Raw genomic sequence first — 14,295 nt, 5'->3', positions numbered from 1 at the left:
AAGATGAGTATTTCTAGATAGCTGCTTGCTATGTAAATCCCAGGCCTTTTGAACTATGAGCTGAATCCGGCTGCCCAGGCAGGTCCTGGTGACCTCATGTGGGCTGTTTAAGGTACACACATATCCTCAGAGCAGAGCCTTTAGCAACCTGCTATTTGGGAGGTCATGGCGACTTCCTAACAGCTACTGAAAACACCCCCCACAATGCCGTTGTGACCCAGGGTCCTACTCTGCTCTCTGCAGCCTACCACCTCTACCCTTCTGTGCCGTGCTTAAAAAGAAACTGCACTCAAATCTCTCGAGGTCAGAGAGAAGACACTTACAGAGTCAGCCATGACCTCCTCTTCCTCACCCCACCTGCCACCCAAGAACAGATCCTGCCATCTCTGACCTAAGGTACCTTCTGCTTACCTGCTCACAGACTCCTACCTGGTTGCTCCACTTGATCCCCGTCTCCCTACAATTTATTCTCAGGAAACAGCCACTGACTTGAATATATATTTCCCAGCACCAAGTGAATCCATATTCCACCTCCACGAAAATCTCCCAGGGACTCCACATGTCATGCTCAGCAAGCAGCAAAGGTGTGATCCTGACCCGATGAGGACTTAGTGGGCTGCCCGTTCCTCCTCCAGCCTGCCTCCACGCTCCCCCCCACACCCACCCTGCTGCAAGAGTTGCCACTGTGGTTTCACCAGTGCTCAGGCTCCGGCATTTCTGCCAGTCATGGCCCTGCTTGGTATGATCCCCAATCTAAGGGCACAGTCCACTCCCGCACCCACTGTGGTCTGCCCACACGTCAGCTGGCAGTGCCAGTCCTATTTGAAGCAGCCCTCCCACCCCATGTTCCTTCTCCTTCCTCTTCCTTCCTACTCCTTTGTCTCCCTAGCACTTACATCCATTGAACTCAGTCAGTTTTATCTAATATTATTATAATTATACTATATACATAATTATAGCTATATAATATATAGTATAATTATAATATAATACATACTATATAATTATATGTAATAATAATTATTATTATTCATTGCCAGTCTTCTCCCCCCTTTTCAGGCTTTCCGTGCTCTGTTCACTCCTGTATCTTTACCACTCACACACAGACTTGATTTACTGGGCATGCAGTAGGTGTGTTAATAGTGTACATCCATTTCTATGACAAAACATCTGAGACAATCAGCTTATAATTGCAAGTCGATAAGGAGGAAAGGTTTCTGAGTTGGCTCTTTTGCTCTGGGGCTTGTAGTGACATAATATATCACCTCAAGGTAGCCAGGAAGCAAGCACAGGAAGAGACTGGAGCTGGGGTACTAATATCCTCTGTAAGGCTACACCCCCATTGATGTAACTTCCTCTACTAGGCCCCATATCTTAAAGGTTTCATTAACGGTTACATGGATTTCAGTGATGCCACAGGCTGGGAACTAAGCCTTCAAAACATGGGCCTTTGAAGAACACTTATCTATGACCATCTAGAACTTGTCACAGAATTCTCAGTCTCACCAGGAACCCTGGCTACAGGTGAGCCCAGATGGGGAGATTAGAACCCCCCAGTCTCTGCAGAAGACCTCTGCCACATAGAAGAGTGGCTTCAATTTGGAGGATCACAGTGCAGGAGTGGCCTTGGAATCAGTTCACTAGAACAACCATACTCTTCTTCAGTGAAATGGACTAGACTAAAAAAATATCAAAGAGCCAGGCACTGGTGGCTCACACCTGTTATCCTATCTACTCAGGAGGTTGAGATCTGAGGATCACAGTTCAAAGCCAACCTAGGTAGGAAACTCTGTGAGACTTTTATTTCCAATTAACTACCAGAAAACCAGAAGTGGCACTGTGGCTCAAGTGGTAGGGCACTTGCCTTGAGCTGAAGAGCTGAGGGACAGTACCCAGGCCCAGAGTTCAAGCCCCAACAACAACAACCATAATAATTATATATATATATATATATATATATATATATATATATATATATATACATACATTACATCGCCTAAGCCTAACTATTGTTTCAATGAAACTTCTTGTCCAAGTATTAAAGCAAAATAATTCATCAGAATTTCTAGGGCATCATCAAGTCCTCTAGTGAGGGCTACCTAGTGAATTCTTTTTTTTTTTTCTTTTTTCTTTTTTGCCGGTCGTGGAGCCTGAAATCCAGGCCTGGGCACTGTCCCTCAGCTCTTCAGCTCAAGGCTAGCACTCTACCACTTGAGCCACAGCACCACTTCTGGCCTTTTCTGCTTATGTGGTACCAAGAAATCTAACCCAGGGCCTCATGCATGCAAGGCAAGCACTCTACCACTGAGCCACCTTCCCAGCCCTGCCTAGTGAATTCTGTTGTTTATCCAGAACAAGACCTCTGGGGTCTGGTTTTGTCCTTCAAGTACCAACACTGATGTCTATGGAACCTCTGGTCTATCAACATCTGGCTACTGACAGTAGCCCAGCTTCTCTGCTAAAGGCCAGCCTTTCTCTAGAGTCGGCCTGCACCATGCAGATCTTTCTCATGCCCAGGCCAGACCTTTGCTTTCCCTCACCTTGTCCCAAAGTCCATACTTGGTTTGAGGTGTCTCCCCAACTTCCTGTTTGCCATCCACTGATGAGCCCTGTTTCCACTGCAATTGCACAAACGCCTGGATCAGTCTCAGGGAGGTGGCTTCCCATTGCCAAGGGTCAGCATCTCTAGTAGATAGTAAAGGTACCAAACCCATTCCTCCAGGCAGTTCAAAAGCATCCCTAGCACCTTAGCATTCTGGCCCATCAGGGGATGATGATCAAAGCAAGGGCCTCAGTGCCTTTGGACAACGGGCCCACTGTCCATGTGGCTCCAGTCAGGGGCCTGAGGAGGCGCTTTCTGCCAGGGATTGGTAACACAGACTGACCCATCATGGCAGGATGCCTGTTGAAACATCATGAAGCAGCAAGACAGCCACCAAACCCTTCCACCACAGCCTGTGACCTCTCCAGAGCCAAAGCTCCTTGTTCAAACCACAGGCACAAGAGATGGCCATCTGTCCACCCAGGGCGGGAGGAGGTGTTCAACAGATCTGCTTCTTCACCCTGTCACTACTGTCCCCTCCTCCCGTCCTTACCACTCAGCAGAAAATCTTGGTGCTCATCCTCTGCAGGGAATGAACTGGCAACCCTTTTTTTTTTTTTTGCCTTGTCATTTTCTGCATATTCTCTACAAATCAAACATATAAAGAAAAGACAGGAGCTTCCAACTTTTTGAACTAAGTAAGTCTCTGGCCAGCCACAGAGGATGTGTAATCATTGTGTCCTGAGGGATGGAAGCAGACCAGAGAGTAAAAGACTTGAGATTCTGCAAAGATCATCCCAGGGTGCTTTGCACTGAGAACACTTACAAAAATGCAGAGTTGCACAGTGCAAGCCCAGGGAGCCTGTTCAGCAGACCAGAGTCAGGAGCTCTTCATTTTCTACTTCTCTGAGAATATTACCTCTCCCCAACAGACACCAAGCCTAGGTGCCCATGTAGAATGCTTTTTTTTTTTTTTTTTTGCCAATATAACCATAAAGATGAGGAGGCCAGACTCTTCAGACACTCTTCAAGTGTCTATCTCAAAATCAGAGCTGCTGGAAATACGAGCTCAGCCTTATTTTCAAAAGGTGGCTAACTCTAATCATTCACACAGTGAGACAAAGGAGGATACTCTCAGAGGAGGAATGCCTATGTGCTTCTGCTCATATACAATAATACTTACCAAAATGAGCTCCAAGAAAAGGAAATGAGAGGGTTTTTTTTCCCTTGTTGTTCCTTTCTTTGCTCATTTATCTGTCTTTGGGAATTAAGGGGGGGTACAGAAATAGAGGGACAAAGGTGAATCATGCAGCAGGGGTACACACTGGGCACTATGTTGAAAATGAACTACACAAATGTGAGTGAGGATGGGAGGGAAAAACTGGGAGAGAGAGGGAAGGGGTGACACTGTCCCAAAAGAAATGTACTCTTCATCTGACTTACATAACTGTAACCCCTCTCTACATCACCTTTATAATAGTAACAACTTTTAAAAAATTAGAACCACATTTTAACAAAACACAGCCAAAAGTCTGGCTAACCTGAGGCTGGTGATCTTCGGGCCTTCCTTGTGACTGCTCTGCCAGTACCCGACCCAGGTGGACCTGTCAGGGCTGGTTTCCACCTTTTCAGGCTCCTCTCTCCTCCCTCTGGGACTTCCTGCCTGAGTAGTATCCAGACTGTCTCCCAGGAATATATAGTCAGCACATACTTAACACTGAGTGGTCTGCAAACATGACCACAGGCCTGTGGAATGAGCGGGGGACCTCTGTGTGTGGTCACCTGGAGGCTCTTATGTTGGAGGGCATGACTGGCAGACATTCTATAAAGATTTGAGGCTCTTACGTCTTCCCAGGCCACTAGAGAAAGACATGTGATTGACAGGAGGGCACGTCCCTGTTGGCACCTGTCCTCGTGTGACATGTGACTTTTTTCTCCTATGCTCATGTTGGCTTGTTTCATCCACATATGAATATTGGTGAGGACAGGAAGCTTTGTATGGCAAGGACCTGGTTGGACTTGACTTCCGGTTCCAAGGGGTAGGGGGCATGAGCAGTCCATACTAAGGCAACAGAGGCCTTCCAGTATCTGTGCTGGGAGCTGGGGTGGAGAGGAAGAGGGGGGTCTTACCCTGGGAAATTCCCAGTGGTCTAGGAAGTTACAGGAGGGTCTCACAGTTGGCCACAAAGAGTAGAAGAATGCATTGGGAGCTAACTCCAAGATTGCCCAGTTGGTATGTTAGTACTCTACAAAACAAAAACAGAAACAAACAACAACAACAATAAAAAAAACCCTTCCTGAATGAGCCCCCAAGAATGAAATAACCAGCAATACAGACCAGCTCCAGGTATTGTCATTATTTAGAATTTGGTATTTGATACTTCCAAAAGGGCACCAAGATGGCAACCATGAAGAAGCAAAAATGTGTTTGTGTCCCTTGCATTCATGGCTTAGTATTATCTTTAGTTTTTGGGGGGTTTTTTTGGTTCCAGTCGTGGGGCCTGAACTCTGGGCCTGGGCGCTGTCCCTCAGCTCTTCAGCTCAAGGCTAGTGCTCTACCACTTGCGTCACAGTGCCACTTCCGGCTTTTTACTTATGTGGTGCTGAGGAATCGAACCCAGGGCCTTGAGCATGCAAGGCAAGTGCTCTACCACTGAGCCACCTTCCCAGCCCTTATCTTTAGTTTATATTCAATGTTGGGTGGAGGGAGCTGCCAAAAGAATAATCAAGTACAAGGATTTATAAAGCACTTATTACAAGGCCCAAAATATCTGCATGAGGAACAGATCCCGACTCCAATAGCTCACAAAGACAGCATGCAGGAAGCATCTAAGGACAAATGGGCATTAACCTTTGTGCTGTGTGACCAGTGGATGGAAAAAGCCATCAGAGAAGATGTGGACTTGACAGGCCTTCAAAAATCACTGTGTGGCAGGAGGGGGGGGAAGAGGGGGGACACATGCACACAGGCACATGTGCACATGTGCACCTGTAACACAGCACAATGCATGGCAGTTTTCTCTCTGCTTCCATCTGCACACATCTCACAGAACCAGAACACTCAGTACCTGAAACTCTCTCTTTTCCCCCCTAATGTGAAGAACTTGATGATTCTAATACAGACTTGTCACTACACAAGGTTTCTCCCTGGTGGAGACATAGCTTATGCCATGTCATAGCTCAGCAGTCCATGTTGGAAAGGCAGAATGGGTTGTTGAGAAGATAAATGGGCTCACACACAAAACACCCTCCCAGTACTGAGAAGGTAACTAATAAAGGTTAGTTCTCTTTCTCTATCTTTACATCCATAGTGTTGAAGACACAGAGCCTCAAGCATTCCCTACACAAGAACTCTACCACTGAGCCATGTTCCCAACCCCTCTCCTTTAGCTTATTAGGAATAGTTAAACACCATTGTCTGAAGGTAATTTTGTAGGACTCTAGATATGAAAGGGACCTCAAGAATTTAAGAAAGCCTGGCACTAGTGGCTTACACCTGTAATCCTAGCTACTTAGGAGGCTGATCTGAGGATCAAGGTTCAAAGCCAGCCCAGGCAGAAAGTCTGTGAGACTATCTCCAATAAAGTACTCAGAAAAAGCCAGAAGAGGTGCTATGGCTCAAGTGGCAGAGCACCAGCCTTAAACACAGAGGCTCATGGACAGTGCGCAGGTCCTGAGTTGCTCGAGCCCCAGGTTGGAAAAAAAGAATTTTAATAAGGACTTCAGTCTCCAGGCTGAGCCACATGTGAATTATACAGTTTTTTTCTTACTCTTTTATTTTCTTTCTGTGTGTACATTTGTGTATATGCCTCTGTGTGTGTGTGCACACGCGCTCGCACATGCGCTAGCGCACGCGCAACTGCCCCAGAGATCTCAAGATCTCTAGAGATCTTTAGCTCAAAAAGTCCAAGATTTAGGTCCCCCTTTAGTAGTGGCTCCCAAATTTAATCCTCTTGGTGTCTAGCTGACATGGTTCCTGTCCCTGCCTGTTCTAACCAATCTCTTTTGCATTTCCTGTGCGGACATTAACTTCTCCTCATTCAAACCAGTGTTTGCAGACCTACTTATCATGCCACAGAGGGGGAATCCTCCCTCCCACGGCAGCCACAGTCACCCTGGAAACCAGTCAGAAAGAGAACAAGGAGACAGACTTACACCCTAAGCACAGTGCCCGCACCGCCTTCTCCCTGCTTGCCGGCTGCTGAACATGTAAGAGACCTGCGTCATCCCTGCCCCTCCCACCCCCCCAGCGCTGCCCCTATACCATAGGGTGACCAGTCGCAGGCCACCGTGGTCCAGGTTAGAAAAGTGGACTATTTTGGTCCAAGCCCCTCAGGCTCCAGTGAGGCTGGTAGAACCACAGTCTCACATCCTTAGCTGGGTCTCATGGCTCACAAGTACTGAGCACTCAGACCCCTCCAGCACTATTAGAGAGCACAAGAGCTGAGCCCCAAACAGGGGACACCCTATGTCTGCTCGCCCAGGCCTGGCACATGCGGGCTCACAGCAAGCGCTTGGTGGAGACAATGAAAGAATGACTCGGCATGCAACCGCTCAGCTTCGCCCACGGGAAAGCAGAGCTGCCCTGACTTCCTGCCACAGGGACTGTGGCCTTTAGCTGGTTATCTGTTGTCCCAGCAGATCGGTGCTCTGCTAAAGGCCAAGCCTGGCGAGACGTTCTGCATGAACAGCCCCATCAGCTCTTAGCCATCTGAGGAGTAACGCCATGAGCTCAGAGGAACGGAAGCAGTGGGGTGTGGGGCCTGACACCCCACTTCCTCTCCATGACCCACAAGGGAGCCCCATAGCTCTTGTCAGCCGGCTGCCCCAGGATCATGCACCAACCCCTGAGGATTCTCCATCTTCTACCCAATCCTTTGTAATAAGACCCTTTCTTCACCACCACCATCACCCCCTTGCCCATTATTCACAGGTGTGCTACCAGGCCCTTTGGAAGGGCTGTTCCCAAGTCTTGTGCTCATCAAGACACAGAGGTACAACGTAGGAAGGGATTCGCAGCCTTCCCTTCCCGGCTGGCAGCCCACTGAGGAAGAGTACTCCATCTGGCTGCACTCTTGATTTTTGGGTGGGAGACAGCAAAATCTCTCATTAACCCTTTTCTTTTCCTTTTAGTTTTGCTAACATAGGATCTCACTATGTAGCCGGGGCTGGCCTCAAACCCGTGATTCTCCTGCCTCAGCCTATAGAGTGTTGAGATTACAGGCAGGTAGCACGATACTCACTTCTTTTCCCGTTCCTTTAAATTACTCTTTGAGTAGTGAATACATCCAGTTGGCTCAAAACTCCAAAAGCACCGAAGAGTATGTGCATAGACGCCTCCCTCATGCCTGAGCTGGGCAGGATTTGGGGACCCAGCCATCCCTGCAGCACCTCTGGTCACCTGCAGGCCACTTCCACGCAGCAGCAGAGCACCAATGCCACCCACACCCTCACTCCCTGCAATTCCCACTTGCAGCGCTCACAACTCAAGAAGCAGGGAAGCTGTCCAAACTCAAAACCTGCCAGGATCCATGCCTGACCTGGCTCCTGCCACAGGTTCTAGAAAATTCTTACAGCCCTGATTCCAAGGGAATGCTCTTTCTCACACCCTGGGTGGGACCCTTCAGAAAGTAGCATCTACAGAGCAGGAGAATAATACTCACTTCACCACCCAAGGCCGCCTCAACTCTGCAGATATCAACAATACACAAAGGCAAAACAGAAGATGGCTGGCAGTTTACAAATGTTTAGTTCTGTATAACCTAAGGATGCACGAAATCTCCATACACAAAGTCATTGAGCAACCCAGTTACTTCCCATCTGGCCACATAAGGTGAGAAGTAATCAGATACCTTTGTCTTCTAGGAGTTTGCCAGTGACCACAAGGACACGAAAGCCAGCCAGAGAGTTAATGAGCTCTGCATCAAATGACTTCACATTGCAGCTGGGGGGAGGGAGTAGACGGGGGAGGGGGTGTCAAAGACAAGGTGTCCATGTTACACTGGGAGTGATGGACACAGAACAGACTGCACAGAGCAGAATCTTTCCTTCCTCCCTTTCTTTGTTTCTTTCTTCTCTCTTCTCCCTTCTTCTTTCTTCTCCCTGGTCTCTCTCTCTCCTTTCTTTATCTCTTTCTCTTCCTTTTTCCCTTCCTTCCTTCCTTTCTCTCTCTCTTTCTCTCTTCCTGTGCCTGCCCCAGCTGGGGGCTTGAACTCAGGACCTGGGTGCTGTCCCCGATCTTTTCACTCAAGACTTTTCCCTCTACCACTTACGCCACACCTTCACTTCTGGCTTTTTAGTCGTTCATTGGAGATGGGGGAGGGGGTGTCTCACAGACTTTCCTTCCTGGACTGGCTTTGAACCACGATCCTCAGCTCTCAGCCTCCCGACGTGAGCCACCACGGCTGGGCTCTTTCTCTTGGTTCAATTCGCATCCATACATGGTACAAGCTCCCTGCTCTTTGACCCTCCTTCTCAACCCGCTCTACCCCCCTCTTCCTGTCTCCCAGAGGGACCGGGTGCCGGCCAGCCCCCTTTCACCGATAGCTGCGCTGGCTCAACGCGTACCTTGGCCTCTGAGTGCGGGACAAAGGCCAGTCCAGCGCCCCAGCAAGATGGCCCTAACCTGGCATCTCACGCGTACCGTGGAGGAGAGCACAGAGAGCCACACAGCGCAGTCCCCGCACCCGGGAAGGCCAGCTTTCCTCTCTCTCCCCATCAGCAACGCCCCTCCCCGCCCCGCACAAACCCCAGGGTTGATCCCTGGAGCCCGAGCCCCGCCCAAGACAAACAGAAAACGCAGGATCCGACAGCCTGGTTCCAGAGTGAATGGGGGCTCTGTCCCCGGCCCTTCCGTCCCTGGGCTCGGACCGAGGTGCACCCCGAGATTCGACCGAGCTCTGAGCAGTGTCTGGTGGGGTCTCTGAGCCAAGTGCAAGAAGAGCCAGCCCCGTCCCGCCACCCCCCGGGAAGGCGCCCAGGTGCGAGTCCCCAGGCGGCGGTGCGCGGCGCAGGGCGGACCTCCCAGCCGCCCCAGAGCCCGTGCCCATCCCGCCCAGGGAGAGACGGAAACCGGGCGGGGCGGCGACTTCCCGGTGCCCAGCAGGGGGGCTAGGAAAAGGGCCGGAGGCCAGAACTGGCATCCGACCCGCCTCCCCGGCCCCGCAGCCCCGGCCCGCGCCCCCAAGGTCACGCCTCGCGTCCCCGGGTCTCTCGTCCCGGGGTCTCCCGCCCCGCCGACCCCCTCCCCATGCGTCCGCACCCGCGGCGCGCGCACAGCACGATTCCGGGACCCGCGGAAAAAGTGCCGCGACTCCGCACGTGGCGAGGCCGGGAGGGGACGCGGGGACCCAAGGGGACGCGGTGGCGCGGATCTCCGCCGCAGCCCCGGCATCGCGCTGCCCCCGCGCGCGGGGTTCCGCACCCCGCAAGGATCAGAGCCCGCCCCCCGCCCGTCCCCAGGTCCCCGGGACGCGCAGGGTTCCGCACCTGGCGAGGATCCCAGACACCCGGCCCCCAGTCCCCGGGTCCCCGAGTCCCCGGGGCGCGCAGGGTTCCGCACCTGGCGAGGATCCTAGACACCCGCCCCCCCAGTCCCCGGGTCCCCGAGTCCCCGGGGCGCGCAGGGTTCCGCACCTGGCGAGGATCCTAGACACCCGCCCCCCAGTCCCCGGGTCCCCGGATCCCCGGGGCGCGCAGGGTTCCGTACCCGGTGAAGATCGGAACACCTCCCCCCGGCCCCGGGTCTCCCGGACGCGCAGGTTCCGCACGCGGCGAGGATCGGAGTCCCCCCCCCCCCCCCCGCCCCGGGTCTCCCGGGCACGCAGGTTCCGCACCCTGCGAAGATCGGAGCCGCTCCCCCCGACCCCGGGTCCCCGGGGCGCGCGGGGTCCCGCACCCTGCTAGGATCGGAGCCCCCCACCCCCGGACCCCAGGTCCCCGGGGCGCGCGGGGCGGCGCGGGTCGCCTTACCTCTCGTGAAGGGCATCGCGCAGGGGACGCTCCCCGCGGGGCAGCTCCGCGACTCCTGGGCCGGCCGACGTCCGAGCGAGCGGCGGCCCCGCGACTCGGGGCGCCAGCGAGCGGTGGGGCCGGCGAGGGAGGGGACAGGGACATATTTGGTCAAAGGCTGGCGCGTCACCTCCGCGAAGCAGGAAGCGCGGGAGCCGCGTCACCCCGTGCGCTCCGGGGCGCAGCGGGGCCGGCTGCGGGCGCGGAGCCGGGGCGCGGGACCGGGGCATTGCCAGGCCCTGGAGCTGCCGCCGGGCCTTGGCAGAAGCCTGGAAATGCATGCAGGGACGGGCAGGGCGTCCGCTCCGCTCCCGCCGCCCTCCCGGGCAGGGACGCGGGGAACGTGTGTCCTGAAAAGTGTTCAAATGAACTGAGCCCAGAAAACCCCATCTCTAACTGACTTCCTGCCCCCAGAGTTCAGCACCATGCTGGGCCTGGGTCCGGCCTGAAGCCCGACGCGTCTCCAGACAAACCTGTTACTGTTCGTCCAGCAGGTTCCCGGCGGCGACTACTTCCCCTCACACTTCACTGCTGATTCCCGGTCTCCAAATGGCCTTGCACACCTGGCTCAATAAGTCAGCCAAGACAAGGGGTGCCCTCGGGGAGCCGCGGCGGGGGAAGGTCCCCTTGGCACTGCTTTCTTTTCCCTTGTCAGAGACCTGCACCCTGGGGAAGCGCAGCCACACTACACGCCCTGGTCCAGATGCCTCAAGGGCAACTCCTCTTTTGGGTCACTTAAGGGTTAATGGCAGGAGCTGGGAGGTGGCTTAGTGGTAGAGTGTTTGCCTTGCATGCATGAAGCCCTGGGTTCGATTCCTCAGGACCACATCCACAGAAAAAAACAGAAGTGGCGCTGTGGCTCAAGTGGTAGATTGCTACCCAGGAGCAAAAGGAGCTCAGGGACAGCGCCCAGGCCCTGAGTTCAAGTCCCAGGACTGGCAAAAAAAAAAAAAAAGTTAATTATAAAAGGTTGTGCAGCTAGTGAGACGGCCTGATCCAAATGTCCTGGAATTAATGTTGCCAAACAGCAATGATCAACTCCACCAGGAACCCAACTTCAAGAAGGAAATCTCCAAAAGAGAGGGGCTCCACCTAGCCCTTGAGTGCCAAGTTTGTGATGTTGTGGGGTGGGGAAGAGAATTTTAGGACATATCAAGGTAAAGATCAAGAAAGTGTATTAGTAAAGCAAAGCAACGGGAAGACAGAAAGGTAATACACTACACAGACACAGATCCAGGCGCATAGATAACAGGTGCAATGAGTGCTCTAAAATCACAGGCATTCATGGTGAAAAAGTAGATTTAGGGTGTGTGTTGATCAGACACCTAGTATGGTCATTCTCGTACAGTGATTTATCCATGGGCTAGACATTCCAGACCAACATTCCAAATTTGGTCTGCTCCCAGATGTTTAAAACAAAGGATGGGTTTTTTCAGATGTGTCCTGTGAGACTGGTGTCCAGCTTTGAGATGGATTTTATTTCTTCCCCAGTTGGGAATACTTTTTTTCATTGTTATTGTTGGTCATGAACTTTGAACTCAGGGCCTGGGCATTGTCCTTGAGCCTCTCTGTACTCAAGGCTAGCACTCTACCACTTGAGCCACAGCACCACTTCCCGCTTTTTTTCTGTTGATGTGGTACTGAGGAATCGAACCTAGGGCTTCATGCATGCTAGTAGGCAAGCACTCTACTGCTAAGTCATATTCCCAGCCCCCATTGTGAATACTTTTTGTGTTTTGTATTTAGAAGTCATTTTCCCCAAGAATTTCCCCAAGCCCAAGATGTTTCCTTTTTAAAGATATACTTATTCAGTTCTCAGAGTTCCCTAATAATCTGGCAAATGGACAGGATAAGAGGGTGAGTCGCTCCTCACCTTTCTCCTTATTTATTACTTTACGAAATGTTGCAGCGTGTGAGAGAGTGTGAGTATTCAAAGGAAACGATGCACGTGTGCCTTTAAGCAAGCTGTTCACAAATGTAATGTTTGTCTCGGAGTTTGTGGCTACTTTTTCCAATGGCCTCATTTCCCCTGACTTACCCTGCCTCCGTTCTAGGATTCAAAAGGCTGAAGGGACTTCAGTCCAGGAGTTAAGAGACACCCCTTCTTGGAGAGCGCGGGGGGGGGGGGAATTATAACGAGGCACCTCCCCTCAAAAAAGAGTGAATTCCTGTGAGAAATGCTGTTTTACTTTGCACTTTATAAAATTATGATGCTAGCAAGAACTCCCTGAGCTCCTAATATTTAAAACATCCACACAGCTGAGCTCCAGTGGCTCACTCCTGTAATCTCAGCTAATCCTAGTCCTAAAATCTGAGGGCTGAGGTTCAAAGACATCCCAGGCAGACAAATCTGTGCGACTCTTATCTTCAATGAATGAGCAAAAGGCCAGAAGTAGAGGGTTGGCTCAAGTGATAAAGCACCAGCCTCATATGGAAAAAGCCCAGCAAGGCTTAAGTTCAAGCCTTAGTACCAGCACAATAAAATAAAATATCCAGACAAACAATCAGCCAATTGAGTGAAAAAATTATAGTCTGTCGATAAAATGGATGCTTTTCTATCAGAATCTGTTTTTATTCACCTACTGTGTTTTATGAGTACATGTTCAAACTTCTTTCCTTTTTTTTTGGTGCCAGTCCTGGGGCTTGAACTCGGGGTCTGGGTGCTGTCCTTTAGCTTCTCAGCTCAAGGTTAGTGCTCTACCACTTGAGACATAGCTCCACCGCCAGCTTTTTAGGGATGGTTTATTGGAGAAAAGAGTCTCATTGACTTTTGTGCCAGGGCTAGCTTTCAAATCATGATCTTCAGATCTCAGGCTCTGGACTATGATTACAGGTGTGAGCCACTGGTCCCTGGCCTCCTTCCCCATTTTGAAGAGAGGACTCCAGGGAGAAAGAAATGACTGTGACTCCAGATGGCCGTTTGTCGCTGTGTGAGCTGCTAAGCAAAGTAAGCAAAGGGTGAGTCTCATATTAATACCTCTTTTGCTTTCTTTCAGCTAAAACTTTATGACATAAGCTGGGCATGCTCCAAAGTATTCCTATCCTCTATTTCAGTCTTTCGAACTTGTGCTCCATGACCTAGAGCTAAGAAGGCCTAAAATGTTCATCTTCCATCTTTCTTTCTTGACCTATTTGGGGAGTTGGGGGACAGGGGCTAATTATATGCCCAGATTGGCTTCAAACTCATGATCCTCCTGCTTCAGTCTTCCAAGGGCTGAGATTACAGGTGTGCACCATCATGCCCGGCTCCCATATAGACTTTTTGAGTCTACCCAATATTTCTCCACTTTGTCATCAAGATTCTACTAGCTGACGCAAGGGTCCAACACCATTTAGAATAGGTACTCAGGAAACTTCTAAACAAAAGACCTAAGAGGAACAGCTGTATATGACAGTGTAGATTAGGGAGAAGACTCAGAAATAATCCAAGAAAACCCGGCCACCAACTCTGCAGCTAAGCACACAGTCTTGTTCCAGGAGATGGCAGCTACTTTTGATGCTCTCTTTGCTACTCAAAGAAGGACAAAGAGGAAGGAAAAAGGACTGGTTTGCACATATTTCCTGTGTTGGGGAGGGAGGGGAGTAGATGGTCATAAAGGTAGCCCAGGTGTTTAATTTGCCTATAGTTCAAATCATTATGGAAAAAGAAACAGTGCAACCAGCTTATTGGATGACTAGCAACTCCAGTTCTTTTGGGGGGAGGGAGGGGAGGGTCAGTCATGGGGCTTGAACTCTGGGCTTGG

At 51.2% G+C, this 14,295-nt stretch overlaps 1 protein-coding gene across 1 annotated transcript in view; it reads right to left on the bottom strand.

Moving 5' to 3' along the window:
• The window catches only part of LOC138807720 (6-phosphofructo-2-kinase/fructose-2,6-bisphosphatase 3), a 71,325-nt gene extending 60,730 nt beyond the window's left edge, over nt 1-10,595 (bottom strand). The window contains exon 1 of the mRNA XM_069993505.1: nt 10,514-10,595. Coding sequence (XP_069849606.1) covers nt 10,514-10,529 — 16 coding nt within the window. The 5' untranslated portion in view covers nt 10,530-10,595. The remainder of the gene's footprint in view (nt 1-10,513) is intronic.
• Nucleotides 10,596-14,295: the final 3,700 nt, after the last annotated feature.

The sequence above is a fragment of the Dipodomys merriami genome, unplaced genomic scaffold (assembly GCF_024711535.1).
Source record: "Dipodomys merriami isolate MVZ:Mamm:240054 unplaced genomic scaffold, mDipMer1.0.p SCAF_429, whole genome shotgun sequence".
Lineage (NCBI taxonomy): Eukaryota > Metazoa > Chordata > Mammalia > Rodentia > Heteromyidae > Dipodomys > Dipodomys merriami.
This window is presented reverse-complemented; position numbering and strand designations above follow the sequence as displayed.